Below are 14,711 nucleotides of genomic sequence, written 5' to 3' on the forward strand. Positions count from 1 at the left end.
GCATAATTTACCCCTTTCTGTGCCAAAGTCAGATTTAACCCTGCATAGTGAAGATCATCCTTTCTCCTGGTGTTATAGGTATGCACACTGCTATTACTTTTGAATTGGGTTGTATTATTATCAACAAATTTCATAAGGGAATATATATACTGTGAGGTTACTGTGAGGATCCCTAGATCCTTAAATAGATGTCTGCAGGATGACCGTGGGTGGGCTCCAGCAATTATTCTGATTACACGTTTTTGTGCAATGAATACTTTTCTACTCAACGATGAATTACCCCAGAATACGATGCCATACGAAAGCAGTGAATGAAAGTAGGCATAGTGAACTAATTTACTGAGATTCTTATCACCAAAATTATCAATCCTCACACAAACCTTATATGAGTTGTATCTCGAACTCTGCCTACATCTCTCCAACAAACATGGATTAATTACAAGAAATATCATTACTTTTCTCATATAAGTCCACTGTTGTATAAAAAAACTGCAAAAAACCATTACTTTATATTATATCTTAGTCTGTTTCAAATAAATAACATATAGTCTTAAGAATTTTATTCTACTATTCTGTGCTACTATCTGTAACATGTGAGATCATAAATTGTGATTTGATATTAGTGGGATTGTTTGAGGATATTTATAATACACTTAAAGAGTAAATTGTAGTAAGTCAAAATACTTTATTTTTGCTATATAGTAACACATTAGAAATTAAAACGAGTCATGTCTCCATTTACTTTTCCCAAAATATGTTTCAACATCATTCATCCACATTCATATTTCAGAGAAAAAGGTACAGAATGATAGAGTTCACTTATTTTCTCTACAAAAGTAATTATTTCCAAGACTCATATCCAATACAGTTTGTATCATAGTAAACATACTTACATATACACAGTATTTAAAAATGGAAATGGAATAGCTGTCTTCAAATCATTAAAGTAAAAATATGTTGGTGAGATTTATAGGCATCTATGGTGATATGATCAATGGTAGGAAAGGTCTTTTTTAAATTGATAATAGTAATATATAATATATACTGTCCTAGTAAGCGTATAGTAGAGACAGGAGTAAACAGCACAACATTACAAGTAACTTGAAGATAAATGTTCAGCATTTGCAATGATTATTAATACTGAAGATTTATTATAAATTTTATGGCCCCTCTTACATGTAATCTCAATATTTGAGTAAAGAAACATCTTCAGATGTCATACATGTTACTCTGTGACGGATTAAGAATGTTTGTAGGTTTTTAATTATCTTGGCAACTAAAAGTAATTTTTAAGCAAGATTACATGTTAAAAAGAAGGAGAGAAAAACAACCCTGTCGTAGTTCTAAAAGTAATGATCTGAGTTATAATTGCTTAATTTCTGATTCTTTTCAGATTAGGATGCACTAAGGATTAAATAAAATGTTTGCACCTACAAACAGTCTCTCAGTTTCTTGATTTTCCACAATCCTATTTTCCTCAATTTAATAATTCATATGTTAGCTTTCACATATTATGTAGAGCAAAAACTGTATTGAAGTGAGATCATGAAGCTAAATTTTGGATTTTTAGGTAGTTTAGAGGACATACTAACAGCATGTTGTCATGATTATGTAACTAATGAACAAGTACTACACTGTCTTCTGTGTATGTGAAAATTATACCAGGAATTCATTTGTAATAGAAGAGGGAGGCAGAAATTTGGTTGTTTCTAGCAAATGTATTGTTGGAAAGATTAAAATTTCAGTGATGTCTGAAAATGATGCACTAGTATCATCTGTTTATCTCAAACCACAGTCTGTTTAGTATTATGAGTAGTTATTGTGACTCCAGGTGGGCATAAATTATATAGCTATTAGTAGCAAAAGCGTCATTGTTACTGGGGTGATTCATAAGCAGACTTAGGGATTAAACACTAATTTAATTTTCCTGTCCTTAAAATGACTGAGCTTAGACTCTTTTCTTGGCCAATTTGGATATAACTCCTTAATGTACAACATTAAGTCAGGCATTCTGCATAAAATGTCATGCATCCTTCACATGATGGAGTGTATTCATCTCTGTTGTACTTCATGATTTTCATTTCCTTTCATTTGCCTGTAGCTACAGATAATGGAACACACTCTTTGTCTCAGTAATTTTCTTGATGGCCAAAAGGAGGAAATCATTACTTGTTTTACACTACTACCATCTTGCAAAGTATTGACATGGTACTCCACTCCTTTCCATGGTTCGAAACAAAATTCAAACTTTCTAAAGTCAACCATCCATCTACATAATATATTATCCTAGCAAAACCCATTTAATGAGATTTTTTTAGTCCATTCTGATACTTGGATTTATTTTTCCTTACAATGAAAGACAACCTGCTAATTGCCAGCATTAGCCTATTCCCAGACTTCAACATGCTATTCACATAACCTAATCAAAGAATTGAGATATCCAGATCCATCTGTCTTTATAACACATTCCAATTATTGTTGCTGTAATTACTACTCTTCTCCATTTTAAAGTACCTGAATAATCTGCCTCAAAGACCAAAACATGTTTACCAACTTCTGAGTATATTTTATCCATTTGCTTCAATAGGTTCGTTCATGAGCATACGAACTTTCTTTGCACATGCTAATTTTAGTACTACTTCACATGTTCTAAAGCATTTAATATTTGCTACAAGAAGCTCAGGCATTGCAAGTAATATTGGGTATCTAATGGCAACTTTTATAATGGCAAATTCATTTAATATTTTTGTCATTGCTCTTTTTATGTATTACACTTTGTATTCATTCAGACTTTCATGCCCACTTCTTGATGTATTCCCTGGTGGTGTCTGTTTTTGTTCTTTGTGCAATTGCTGTTTCACTGACAATTTGATGTTTCATTCAGCACAATTGGTTGACACTCAAAGGTTTGTCCTCTATTACTTGTAGTCAACTTGGCATACTTTTTCTTCAGTTCTACCAGCATACCAACAACAACAATCTATGAAATTTACAAATTCCTTTGTAAAGATTTATTCCTCTTTAAATTAACATTTGTATTTCCCTTTATAGAAATATGCAAAGAGATCTAACCATTTCTTTGATAAGATTTTTCTTTTTTAAACTGCTTTTACATATCTGTAGATATTTCTTTGTTACTGACAGCTCTGTACAGCTGCAGTTTAATGTATGCAAGACTTACATTTTATTATACTCCTTATTATATTTATACCCCCTGGAATCTGGCTGATTTTATTGGAAATTAAATCTTATGCATGATAATAGTTTACACATTTCCTTTACAAAACATTGAAATACTTCCGATGACAAGCCAGTACACCATATGGAATATTCTATAGTTAATTTCGTTGTGCTATACAGAATTCAATTCATCTGCTTTAATAAATAGATTCAGTTGTGGCTATTTTATGTGTCTTAGTTCTACAAAAATCTGTTGGTAGTGTTGTAGAATTGCAGTGTTGTTTCACCTATAAATCTCAAACAACAAACTCTTCTACAACTAGATATATATGAACTTCAGTCATAGCAATATGACTCAAAATGCATACTGCTCTCTACAGCTTTTAGTGGACCTTGTAGATCCCACTGTAATGCCCATATTTACAAAATTACAGCCGTCCAGTATTTTTACTATAACTGGTATGTAATGTTTAGTAATCTCTCTCCCAGATCTTAAAATCTTTTTGGACTATTTACTGTCTATGATAATTGCAACTTATTACTGTATGCTATTTTTGAGTCAATGGCATATAAATGAAAACGCTAACTCTCATGAAATTACTCCATCTTTGTATCACCTATTAATTAATTGTCAAGGGACATGTATGTCAGCATAAAAGAAGGGCCTTGCAAGGATAAGCTAGAGTGAAGTAAAAATGATTAATCATCTTATAACCAAGAAACACATGGTGAAAAGAATGTATGGAGAGCAAATATTAGTACGAGAATGGTCATGAAGGGGCACTCTTTTGGAGGAAACAGCAGAAAGTTGAATTACCCAAACTGAAAATACTGATTGGAAAGTACAGATATTCTTTTATCATTCAGTGTAGTGTTCTAGATTCTCAATGTTTTTGTTCTGCAATTTTGTTTCACTCATATAGATTTCATTCTCTTGTTCAATTCTCGAATACATAAATGTAGTCTTTTGAGGTTTGCTATAATTGTTGTTCTCCACAATTGTAATGATTTCTATGGTGTATACAGTTTTATTGTATTCACACCATTTCTTCCATTTCTTTTGTTAGTTACAGTTTCTACAATTTCTTTTAATATTCAACTACTTATCAGCCCTTTCTTAACTGTTATACATGTTGGCTTGGGAACAGTTAATTGTTTTTCAGGTTACTGCAATGAAATACACTGTAATCCTTAAAAACAATATTTTAAAAAATAACAATTTCTATTAAATTTTTTCTGTGGAATACATAATAGAAGAAGAGGCAAACTGAGATCACCACTGAAATTGTCTCTTTTTGAATGTATGAATCCTGTATTACTTGCATATTTTTTTCTGTTAAAGTAATGCTCATGTTATAAACTTATGTTTTTGTTAGTTGAACTAATGACTGAATATTTTCCTTAGAAGTCTTCACTGAACTGCTATATGTTTGTCAACTGATTTGATATGTGAAACCACTAAATAATATATTGAATGTAAAAAAAAAAAAAAGAGCTGAAAATTATAAACAAAAACATTTTGGGTGACCACTCACCAGTAGCTAATTGATGAATTGCACACAGAAACATGTTACAGCACGGACACATTACTAGCTAATGAGCTCTTGTAGGGGGTGTGTACTGAAACTAGAAAATAAGCAGTAACTCAAAAGCTACAAAAGTTCTATGCTGTCTGTTTCTATGTGCAGTGCATCAGTTATCTGTTGGTAAGTGGTTATTGTTACAGATTTTTGTTTATTGTTACTATCCTTGAATTTATGGTACTGTATTTTTCCAATTTTCTTAGTGCTAGACATTTTTCAACGAGAGTGTTTTCCATATCTGTTCCATATACACTACAGTCGAGTTATTCCTTTATGAGTCAGACACTGTGCTTAAGTGGAATCAAATGTATGATACTGAAATGCATTTGTGGCCAATGGTTATCCAATTAACTTACTGGTTTTATCACGGAAGATTTGAAAACAGCAGCATTTATTTCTTATGTGAAATATTGATAGTTAAATTCAATGTATTACCAAGATGCTAAAAAATAACATTGTACAGTTATTGATTTTGGAGACATAAGAATTATATTACTAATAGCTCTAGAGAACCCACAAGTAAAATCATGAAAATCTGGGGCCATAAAGTTTTAATACAGGCTTCCAAGAGATTACAGAATCTCGTTACAAAAACATATGTGCCTGATATGTATTATTATCAACGTATTTCAGGAAATACAAACTCTTACTGTATAAAGCACTTGCTCTTCCAAGTACAACATCTACTGTAAAAATAAATTTTGCCTTTACACAGTTTTAAAACCGATCTTCCACACTGTCCATAAATGTTCAGTATAAGACTGACTTTGTGCATATCACAAGAAGCTAAAATTTATGTGTGACAAACACTATCAATAAAACATGGCAGCTGCAAATAGTAGCTATTTACAGTACACTGTTTACACAATGTCCATTAACTTAGGTTAACCAACTCTGAATGATATAACTATATTAAGTAAATACAGTTATGCTTATTATTTACAAACTGAGCTTACTTACTCTCTCTGAAAATTGTTTACAACAATGCTTAGATTTATATAATTATGTACAAATTCTGCATGGCAGATAGATATCATTAATCACAGGTATGGAAAATACACTATAGATTCATATACTACAGTATTTATAGGCACAGATGAGGCAATCTCTAAAAAGTCAAGAAAAAGTCATTACAATGTATAATACCAGGACCCAACAATGAACAATTTCATTTATTGGTTACTCAGTGATGCTGCACATGTCTATCAATGCCTTTAACATTCAATAAATAATGTTATATTTGTGTAATCTTTTAAAAAGCTTTTTTACTTTTTAATCAAAATAAAATGGAAGAAGTTTTCATAGATTCTCATATCCTTACAGCTTAACGAGTATGTTGACAGTCACAAGAACAAATAACAGCAATTTCTAGTAACTTATATTTACACTTCAGGCAATCTCCTTGCCAGAGTTAAATAAAACTAATACATTTTGCAGTTAAGAGATTTATTTTTCTGCAGTGTGTCATCTGCAACAACAAATTTCAATACACATTTTTAATCTGATCCGCATTCTCAAAAAAATTTTCTCTCCTTCAATAGTTACTCCTTTGTGGGAGATTAGGCCAGCTTCAAATTACTTATTGCTCTAAGAATGGTCAGTAGTTCAAGCAAATGATTAATTGTGGTTTGTGTTCCAAGCATTCATAAAAAAAAAAAAAATAAGGCAAGCAAGTTAGCAAATAATACTGTATCAAAAAGATCTATTAAAGAGACTGGAACCTGACAGATGAGAGAAAAACTTTGATAGTATTTGTTTATTGTATTAAGGTAATATATGCTTCTCGCAAGTGATGAATCAAATGTTATGAGCATCCAAGTGCAAGATCTTAGTGATGACCCTATCTAAGCATTGTTTTTCTCAAGGCTGCATTTGCTATGTATAGCGATGCACTGATGTTTACAGAAGTAGTAAACTACTATGGCATATATTGAGATGTATTTCACTTAATTTCACCATTTTAGAATGCAAGACATAGCTGGCATCAACCACAGTGACTGATAAATAGGAATCCATCTGATTAAAACAATGAGGAAAATACATTGCAATGCAGTCACTTTGTTTCCATGATGCAGTCATTGGTTTAAAAATGCATTTATAAATTAAAAAAGGGGGTACCAAATGGTCAAATGATTAATAATAAGTGAGAATTCCAGTGATATATTAGGCTGTAAAAATTTTCAAGCTTTATGTTAGTAGTTTATGTTGTTTCAGCAGTATTCAGGTAGGAATATCTCAAAAAAATTGGAACTGTTTTCATCTGTGATATATTTCTCTGAACTGATGCATTTCTAAAAACTGAAAAATTAATAAAACATTTTACATAAATGGACAAAAATAGATTTTTTACTTTCAATTTAAATTTCTCCAACTAGTTAGAAGTTGGTTAATTGGAAGGAACTGTCCTGTTACTATCTGACATCAGATTCATGTATAAAGTATTGACTGGTAAGTGTTCCAAAGAAAAATTAAAAATACCATTGTCATTTTCAAAATGTAATAAAGTATGGTGCATCACAAATATTGATCCCACCACTTCATTATCGCACACAGTTATTCCCATTCTAGTGCAGCATCATTTCCTTGATGGTGGAAAAGGCATCTGTATAAACAGACGAGCTTTCAGTGTCAAGCTGTGTTCCAGCAGTGAAATTATTTGGTCATTTTGTAGCATTATTACAGCTAACAAAATGAAGGAAACTAGATGCTCATAACGCTATACATATTTAGTAACAACTATTTCATTCAGACACTTGCTGCTTTCTGTGATGGAATAATGGCCCTAAGCGAATGGAAAAAAACTTTGCTGTAATGATAATAATAGTTGCTTTTTCATGTTATAAATTACACTACTGAATCATGAGACTGTGAAACTATGTAGTCACGCCAAGAGACGAATCTGTTATTGGCTACTTTATATTTCTAAATATTAGCTTACAATATGAAACTGGTAAATTTGACCCGCAAATTCCATTACATCCTAATCATTGTAACAATTTTTATTATTTTTCATCATATTTAATTTATAATGTGTTAAGAGTCTTAAAATAGCTGTAGGCATAACTTTTTATATTAAATGTCTAATAATGATCTGGAACTCATGAGAGTTGAACGATTGAGAGAAATTTAATTAACACATCAGGATTCAATACTTAAAACATAAGAATTAGCAGCACAGTAATGGTCAAAAAATTATGAATTACAAAAAAAATTCTGTTGGGATATATTTTATGCCTACAAACAAGAGGTTCTACAAAGACAGACTGAATATCTATAAAAACATTTTATCTTTACGAGAAGTCAGATTACAGCATATTTCTGAATCTTTTCATCAACAATCTTTACATAACACTTTTACCATATGTTCTGCATTAGTGGAAAAGTATTTGTGCCCTATACCAGCAAAGTTCTGAACACAGATGCCAACAATGAATTCAATGCACTTATACATACTATGAAACAATTATCATGAGGAACTTACAATCTGAAATTTATAAAAGTTTGTGTTACTTGCATCAGAGCGCACATAGAGCCCTTTTGGAATTTTCTGTGACATCACTTACTGTTTTTCAGTTTGAATTAGGAAAGTATTTTTGTTGTTGCAAGTAGACTGATTATCCCAGTGGCTGTGACTTCATTATATAATTACCATATATTAATTATTTTTATTTATAATGATGAAGGCATGAAGTAAGAGATTCTGTATTCCATCACTCTTAAAAAAGAAAGAGTTTCTTCCAAGTAGCTTAATTTAATTTCAGTTTTGTACTCTCATCACACACATGTCAGTGATACAGAAAAGAATGTACTCACTATAGCTGCTTTAATTATCTTTTGTAATGCTATTCATTTCAACCCACTGACTTTCCCTGCTTGTAAAACGTGAGCTGTGAAACATGATCCTGATCTAAAGATGTAAAATGTAAGATTATGATGACAGTTTACAGAAAGTCTTTGGAAAATTTGAACATTGACAGCAATAATATTTTCAAAAAGTTCCAATTTTTTAAATATTATCTATTTGACTCGTCTGTAATGACCATTCAAATTTTGCTGGTTTTGAATTTATAGTCAGGTAGCGATAACATATTGTTTCATTAAAATATTTTTATCTAAACCGTGTATCATTATGAATATTTCAGTATTTCCTGACTGTAGCTTTCAGAGCAGTCTGTAGCATGAAAGTGTTGGCAAAAACAGTTTGAAAGTATTAACCACTGAAGGAATGATTACTGGAATTTAATGCCCCAAAAAATCAATAAGAAAACCAAACATGCCAACATAACATTATGCAGGTTTTAAATCTGAGTGATCTGGAATTAGTTCAGCAGTTTAAATCTGAAAGTACAAGTGATATAGTGTGTATGTATGACAACCATAAGCAGACAGTTGGGATAGGGTATATCTTCTCACAACACAAATATAAATGTTTAAAAATGATAAAACTGAATTTCAAATAAAGAAAATAATTAACCTATTAAGAACAAGTTGTTACCGTGTGATAAATAATTTTTATAACAAGGAAGTGGTTCAAAATGGTTTCTTGCTGATCTTCAGACTCATACATCTCAAGTTGAGAAATAAGTTATGATTCAAAATGAAAAAATAGTCTTAAACAGTCTATAACAATTTAGACAAGCCAAAAAAGTTTATTCATGAGTACTTTACAACAGAATCAACTGAATAGTAGTTTCTATCTATAAGGAAAACTATCACCAAGGAGAAACTGCAATGAAATATAAGTAGAAATATCATCACGAATTGAAGCAGTAACAGCAGCAACATCAGGCACACACAGATGCTGAGAACAAATAATACCTTTTGGAATAATGTGTCCCTTCATTTTGCGAAACAATGAAATGGATATGTGAACTGAGACCAAACACAGATAAGTATGAAAAACTGTCTAAGTTACAGAAAATGGAGGCAGAAGACAATTGAAAAGAGGTAAATAGACAATCAGATGTAATTTGAAAACTTGAAACATAAGAAGCAGAAGTGAGGGCAATGGACAAGTTAGAGATAAAGGAAAGGTGAACCTAAAATAGATGGACAGATATGGTAAAAACGGAAAGCAATAAATAAAAAGAAGCAGAGGAACAAAGTATGGCCTTGAAACAGTTAATCAAATGAAGTATACTGGACAAAGAGCAGAAAATTGAAAGTAAATGAAAAACTATGGCAATGATAGAGTCACGAGAGGGTTGGCAGGAAAATAATGTAGGGATGGTGCTGGTGAGAGAGGAACATGTGAGTTGTGTGGATGAATGATTAAAATTTTTTGACATAAATGTAATGTTAAGGAAAAGATACATGCACTAAAGTTCCCATATACCAAATTCAGAAATGCTGGTTTGTAAGAAATTAATTTCTTAAGTGATGAAATGGAGGTCAAGGTCATGATTATTTAGTTGCTAACTATGTTTTGCAACAGAGTATTGGGTTATATCACTATTGACTCTCTCTATATGTCTGACTATCCTCAAGAAAAGTGTAGTGCTCTTCATTCTTACACTAAAGGTTGAGCATTAAGCAGTTATAGTGACCCTGGGATGAAATGACAAACATAGAATTTATACTAGTAACACTGAGTTCTCTGGTGAAGAACACATTCTTCAGTACAAAAGCTGAGACCTTATCCCTGCTTTACTATTTATAAAAATTGTAATGTTCTTTCCAGCACCAGAAATTTCAGATGTAAAAATTCATCTCCAAAACTTCAATGAAGAAAAGTACCTAGTGACACTCTTCTCCCCCTTTTTCATTAATGTTCAGTTTTCTTTTCTAAATTCATCCTTTCATGTGTTTATTTTTCATATTTTATTTATTTGGGGACTTCTTGATCATTATATTTTTCCACACTGTTGCCCATTTTCAGTTTATATGTTTCTTCTTCTGGAACCAGAACTTCCTCTTTTCTCTGTTGCTAGTAACTTCACAGATTTTAAATTCTGCCTGTTGCTAGCTTGTCTTTGGTGTTCTACTGTTCACCATTGATCCCAGTCTAGTGAAGCACTGGTTTGAATGCCCATGTATTTTTGCTGTATGAGGTCAGATGAAGAGATCTTTGGTTCCAAAATCAGTTCTCATGACTATCTGTTTCTGTCTGTCACTACTGCTGTCTCAGAAGAAGATTTTTTCTCATCTCTATTTGATTAAATAACAGTACAGATGCAGACATGTTTGGAATGTAAGTCTTTGCAGACTAAGGAATCAGTAAAAAATATCAGTAGAGCTTTAGTCATAACAAAACTCACAAAGGCAATAATTTTACTACTTTGTGCGGAGTTTGTTGTGTACATGAGGAATGATCACTATTCAGCAAATATTGCTGAGAATCAGAGAGCCACAAAGGAAAGATAATAAACATCAAAGCCTTTAGACAAAGGCCCTCTTAAGACAGCAAACGTACAAAGAACTCCACATACAAATACAGGCAGTCAGGCTGCAGCACCAGGAGACCACAGTGGCTGGGTTTTTGATAGCATTGTACTGTACACATAAACTAAGTTGATCAGTGTTGGCTGATGGGAGTGACCATAAATGGGAAATGCCTTTATGGCCACTCTCGTCAGCTACTGTGCCGAGTGTCAACTTAATTTGTATGGACAGTACACATATTTGTTAATTATCCAGAAGGACTTAGCAATTTATAGTCTTTTCTGTATTTGGGAACAGTGAAGTAAACTCAGGCACATAATTTTTTGCATCAGTTTTAGAGTTAAAACTATTTCTGTATGTGCATGCTACCTTCTCTCAATCTGTCTCTCTCTCTTTCTTTCTGCTCTCCCCCCCCCCCCCCCCCCCTCCCCCAATATACAATATTGTAGTAGTAGTGCTTTAAAAAACTAAGACTCAAAAATATGTGTCATCAGATGTAGAAGAGTAAGAAAGACATACATGAGAAGAGGAATCAGCGCAAAATGATAAAGAACAATAAGATTGACATGTGGTGCGTAGACCAACATAACACAAAACAGGTTTTGAGCTCAGGCTCTTTCTCTGGTAGAAAGTACACGAAATCATGCACACAACCACACAGACACTGACACACACTACTGTGGCCATGCCACTACTGATTATTAACATCAATAGTTGAGATAATCAACAATCAGTGTCACTGCGGCCATGATGGCATGCAAGTGGGTGTTTATATTGTTGTGGGAATGAATGTATGACTTCCTCTAGAAAAGGAGCCAGAGATTCAAAGCCAATTAATTCTATCTTCTGTTTCTTATGTCTAAGTGTCATACATCAGTCTGCTATAGGTGAGTGGTTGCCTCTTCCTGATTTTATGTATTATTCCATCCATGAGTTTCCACTATTGTTAAAGAACAATAAGAAGTAGAAAAGAAGGCAGAAGCAAAAGCGGATTGTAAAACCACAATAAGTAATCGAATCCAGTATAACTCCTCATGCACATCTCTCATATTCTAATAATAGAGGATTAAGCAAAATTTCTTTTTTACTGCTTTCTTTATTTTCTTATTGAATCTGTAACTGCAATTCAAATTTCTCTACCCGGGGCTTACTTATTTCTTAACTGCCATGCTACATATTATTATGATTTTTATAGCAATTTTATTTCTTTGTTTTGTAATTCTTGTGATTTAACTGTGTATACATCAGTTCCATTATTTTGTGAAGTAATTAATGAACATGTTGTATAACACTTATAACAGCATAGTAATTTATCTTCAAACATAGTTATGGCATGACTGAAAAACTAAGCACTAACCACTGGAATAATACAGTGTTAGATCAATGTAGTTTTAACTGGGATTTTGAAAACAAATATTGATTATGGAAAAACAGCAGTACTAATAAAATGTATGCCATTTTCAGTATTCCACAGAAATGAATGACTTTGGTAGCTTTTTGCTCTTGACACACAACATGTACATCCACTGAAGAGTTTTCAACATCAAGTTGCTTCACATAGTCACAGAGAGACACACAATTTGCATTACGTAATGGTCATCCAAAAGGGCTGGCTGTATGCTCAACATGATGCCACTTCTGAGATAAAAGTATGTTACATTACAAAATTCATTTCACTTTATGTGTAATTTCATGTACAATTTGCTATATAAGTTGTATGGGATAAACTCTTATATTGTGGTAAACTCTGTCTCATAGAATGTTCTATATTACATTCATGCAAAGATATGGTAAAAGTAGGATAAGATGGTGCTGATACTTGTAGTGTTTCTTGAAAGTGATATTATGTCACTTTCACCTTGTTACTCTTTAACAAACTAACAATAATGAGTTAATTAGACATAACTTAGTTATATAAAGAGTAATATCAAACCAGGATAGTTATCGTAACATGCAAGGAAGCACAGGATATTTTGTTCCCAAGCGGAAACTGGGTCATTGTGTCCAGAATGAGTGGGTATTTAATTCTTATGAGTTGTCAGAGCTGAATTAAACTGTTTTATCTTTGGAAAACAGCACACTGAATCTCATTCAAAAACATTTATCAGGCATAGCTAGCCTGTAAAATTTTCAACTGGCTGGATCTTTAGATAGCTGTGCCCCTGTGAAGCGAATTTTTGTTTCAAGTTTTCTTTAATTCCAATATTCAGAGAGCATTTCAATAAAAACATTTCATCCTGTAATGAAACACTACTTTAAATTTCATCCCGTAATGAAACACTACTTTAACAATTATCTTGAACAAAAAATCATCAGAAACAGCAGGCTTCAAAGTAAAAAAAGATTAAGTTCATGTCATACAAACTGTGGCCCAATTTGCCCATGCTTCCTTACTTACTGACAACTACTGTAATAATGTTGTTACTTGCAGTCTTTCAAAAAACAACAAGCAGAAGTAAATCTCATCAAGGTAAAAATTTGGAAGAGGTTCCAAATTGAACTTAAAAAAATAAAAATAAAAAAGGGCAAAAGAAACTTTATATTTCACTGAACTGCAAAAAATAAGAAGTAACATGGAGAGTAACTTGTGGTTTGCACTTGAATGTTCAAATCATCTTCCCGAACCTCTTGTGTTACATTATGCCTGATGAATCAATGAAAACTTGCCTAGTTTTCAAAGTGATATTCTAAATATTGCACAAGCAAGTGCTGCTCATCTATATAGGCATCAAGTTAGTGCCATTTTACCCTACTATTACCTAAATTTAAATTCACTGATAGACTGATTGTTATAGCATGTATCTCTATCACTAATTTCTTTCAGTTAGAAGTGTTATAAATATCATGGTCAAGTTAGAATGATGATTAATCCTGCAGTATTAATATTGGAATTAAAAGGTCTATTAAGTACTATTACAATTTTATATCTAAATCTTTGTGCAAATGGTATATTTTTGTAACAGCTATACTGACAACCAGGCACTTGTAAACACACTTGACAATCAGTCTATCAGAAAGCTAATGCAATTTTAACAATAGATGTATGTATATGTATTTAAAAAATATAAAAATGCTATCTGAAGTCTCATCTCACTAAAATGGAATCAAATACTGTATAATGGTAAAAGTTAATGGAGCACTCCAGTCACTTAAAACACTGCATTTTTGTCAATCACTGTCCAGTGGAATTTCATTTTATTTACACATCACACATCACGGCAAAGGACAAAAACTGTCTGAAATTCAATCCTGAAAGAAGAGTAGTTGAATAACAAAAATGTCTCACAAGATAATCGCTGTGGTGATAAAAATAGCTGTAGTGCCCCACAGCTGGGCTCACCGTTGCTAGACTTCATCTTCAACAGACCGAAGTGGAATCTGCTGCTTCTGTGCAACAGCATTGAGGACGTATACTAACTGGTCAAGCTTCTTCTCCATCACACATAACTGGTCAAATGGAAACAAAGTATGTAATTTTTCAAGACATAAAAAATTATCTATACAAAGTACTGCAATTAAATAGCAAATAATGAAATCACTGAACTGTCCCATCTGAGGCATTGTGCT

General features: G+C 32.3%; 1 protein-coding gene across 3 annotated transcripts in view; it reads right to left on the bottom strand.

The window, feature by feature from the left end:
• Positions 1 to 665: 665 nt before the first annotated feature.
• The window catches only part of LOC126353821 (potassium voltage-gated channel subfamily KQT member 1-like), a 2,608,463-nt gene continuing 2,594,417 nt past the window's right edge, over positions 666 to 14,711 (bottom strand). For all 3 annotated transcript variants that reach the window (XM_050002939.1, XM_050002938.1, XM_050002941.1), the window contains one exon: positions 666 to 14,591. In XM_050002939.1, the coding sequence (XP_049858896.1) occupies positions 14,490 to 14,591 (102 nt within the window). In that variant the 3' untranslated portion in view covers positions 666 to 14,489. The remainder of the gene's footprint in view (positions 14,592 to 14,711) is intronic.

Source organism: Schistocerca gregaria, chromosome 3 (genome assembly GCF_023897955.1).
Source record: "Schistocerca gregaria isolate iqSchGreg1 chromosome 3, iqSchGreg1.2, whole genome shotgun sequence".
In the NCBI taxonomy this organism is placed as follows: Eukaryota; Metazoa; Arthropoda; class Insecta; order Orthoptera; family Acrididae; genus Schistocerca; species Schistocerca gregaria.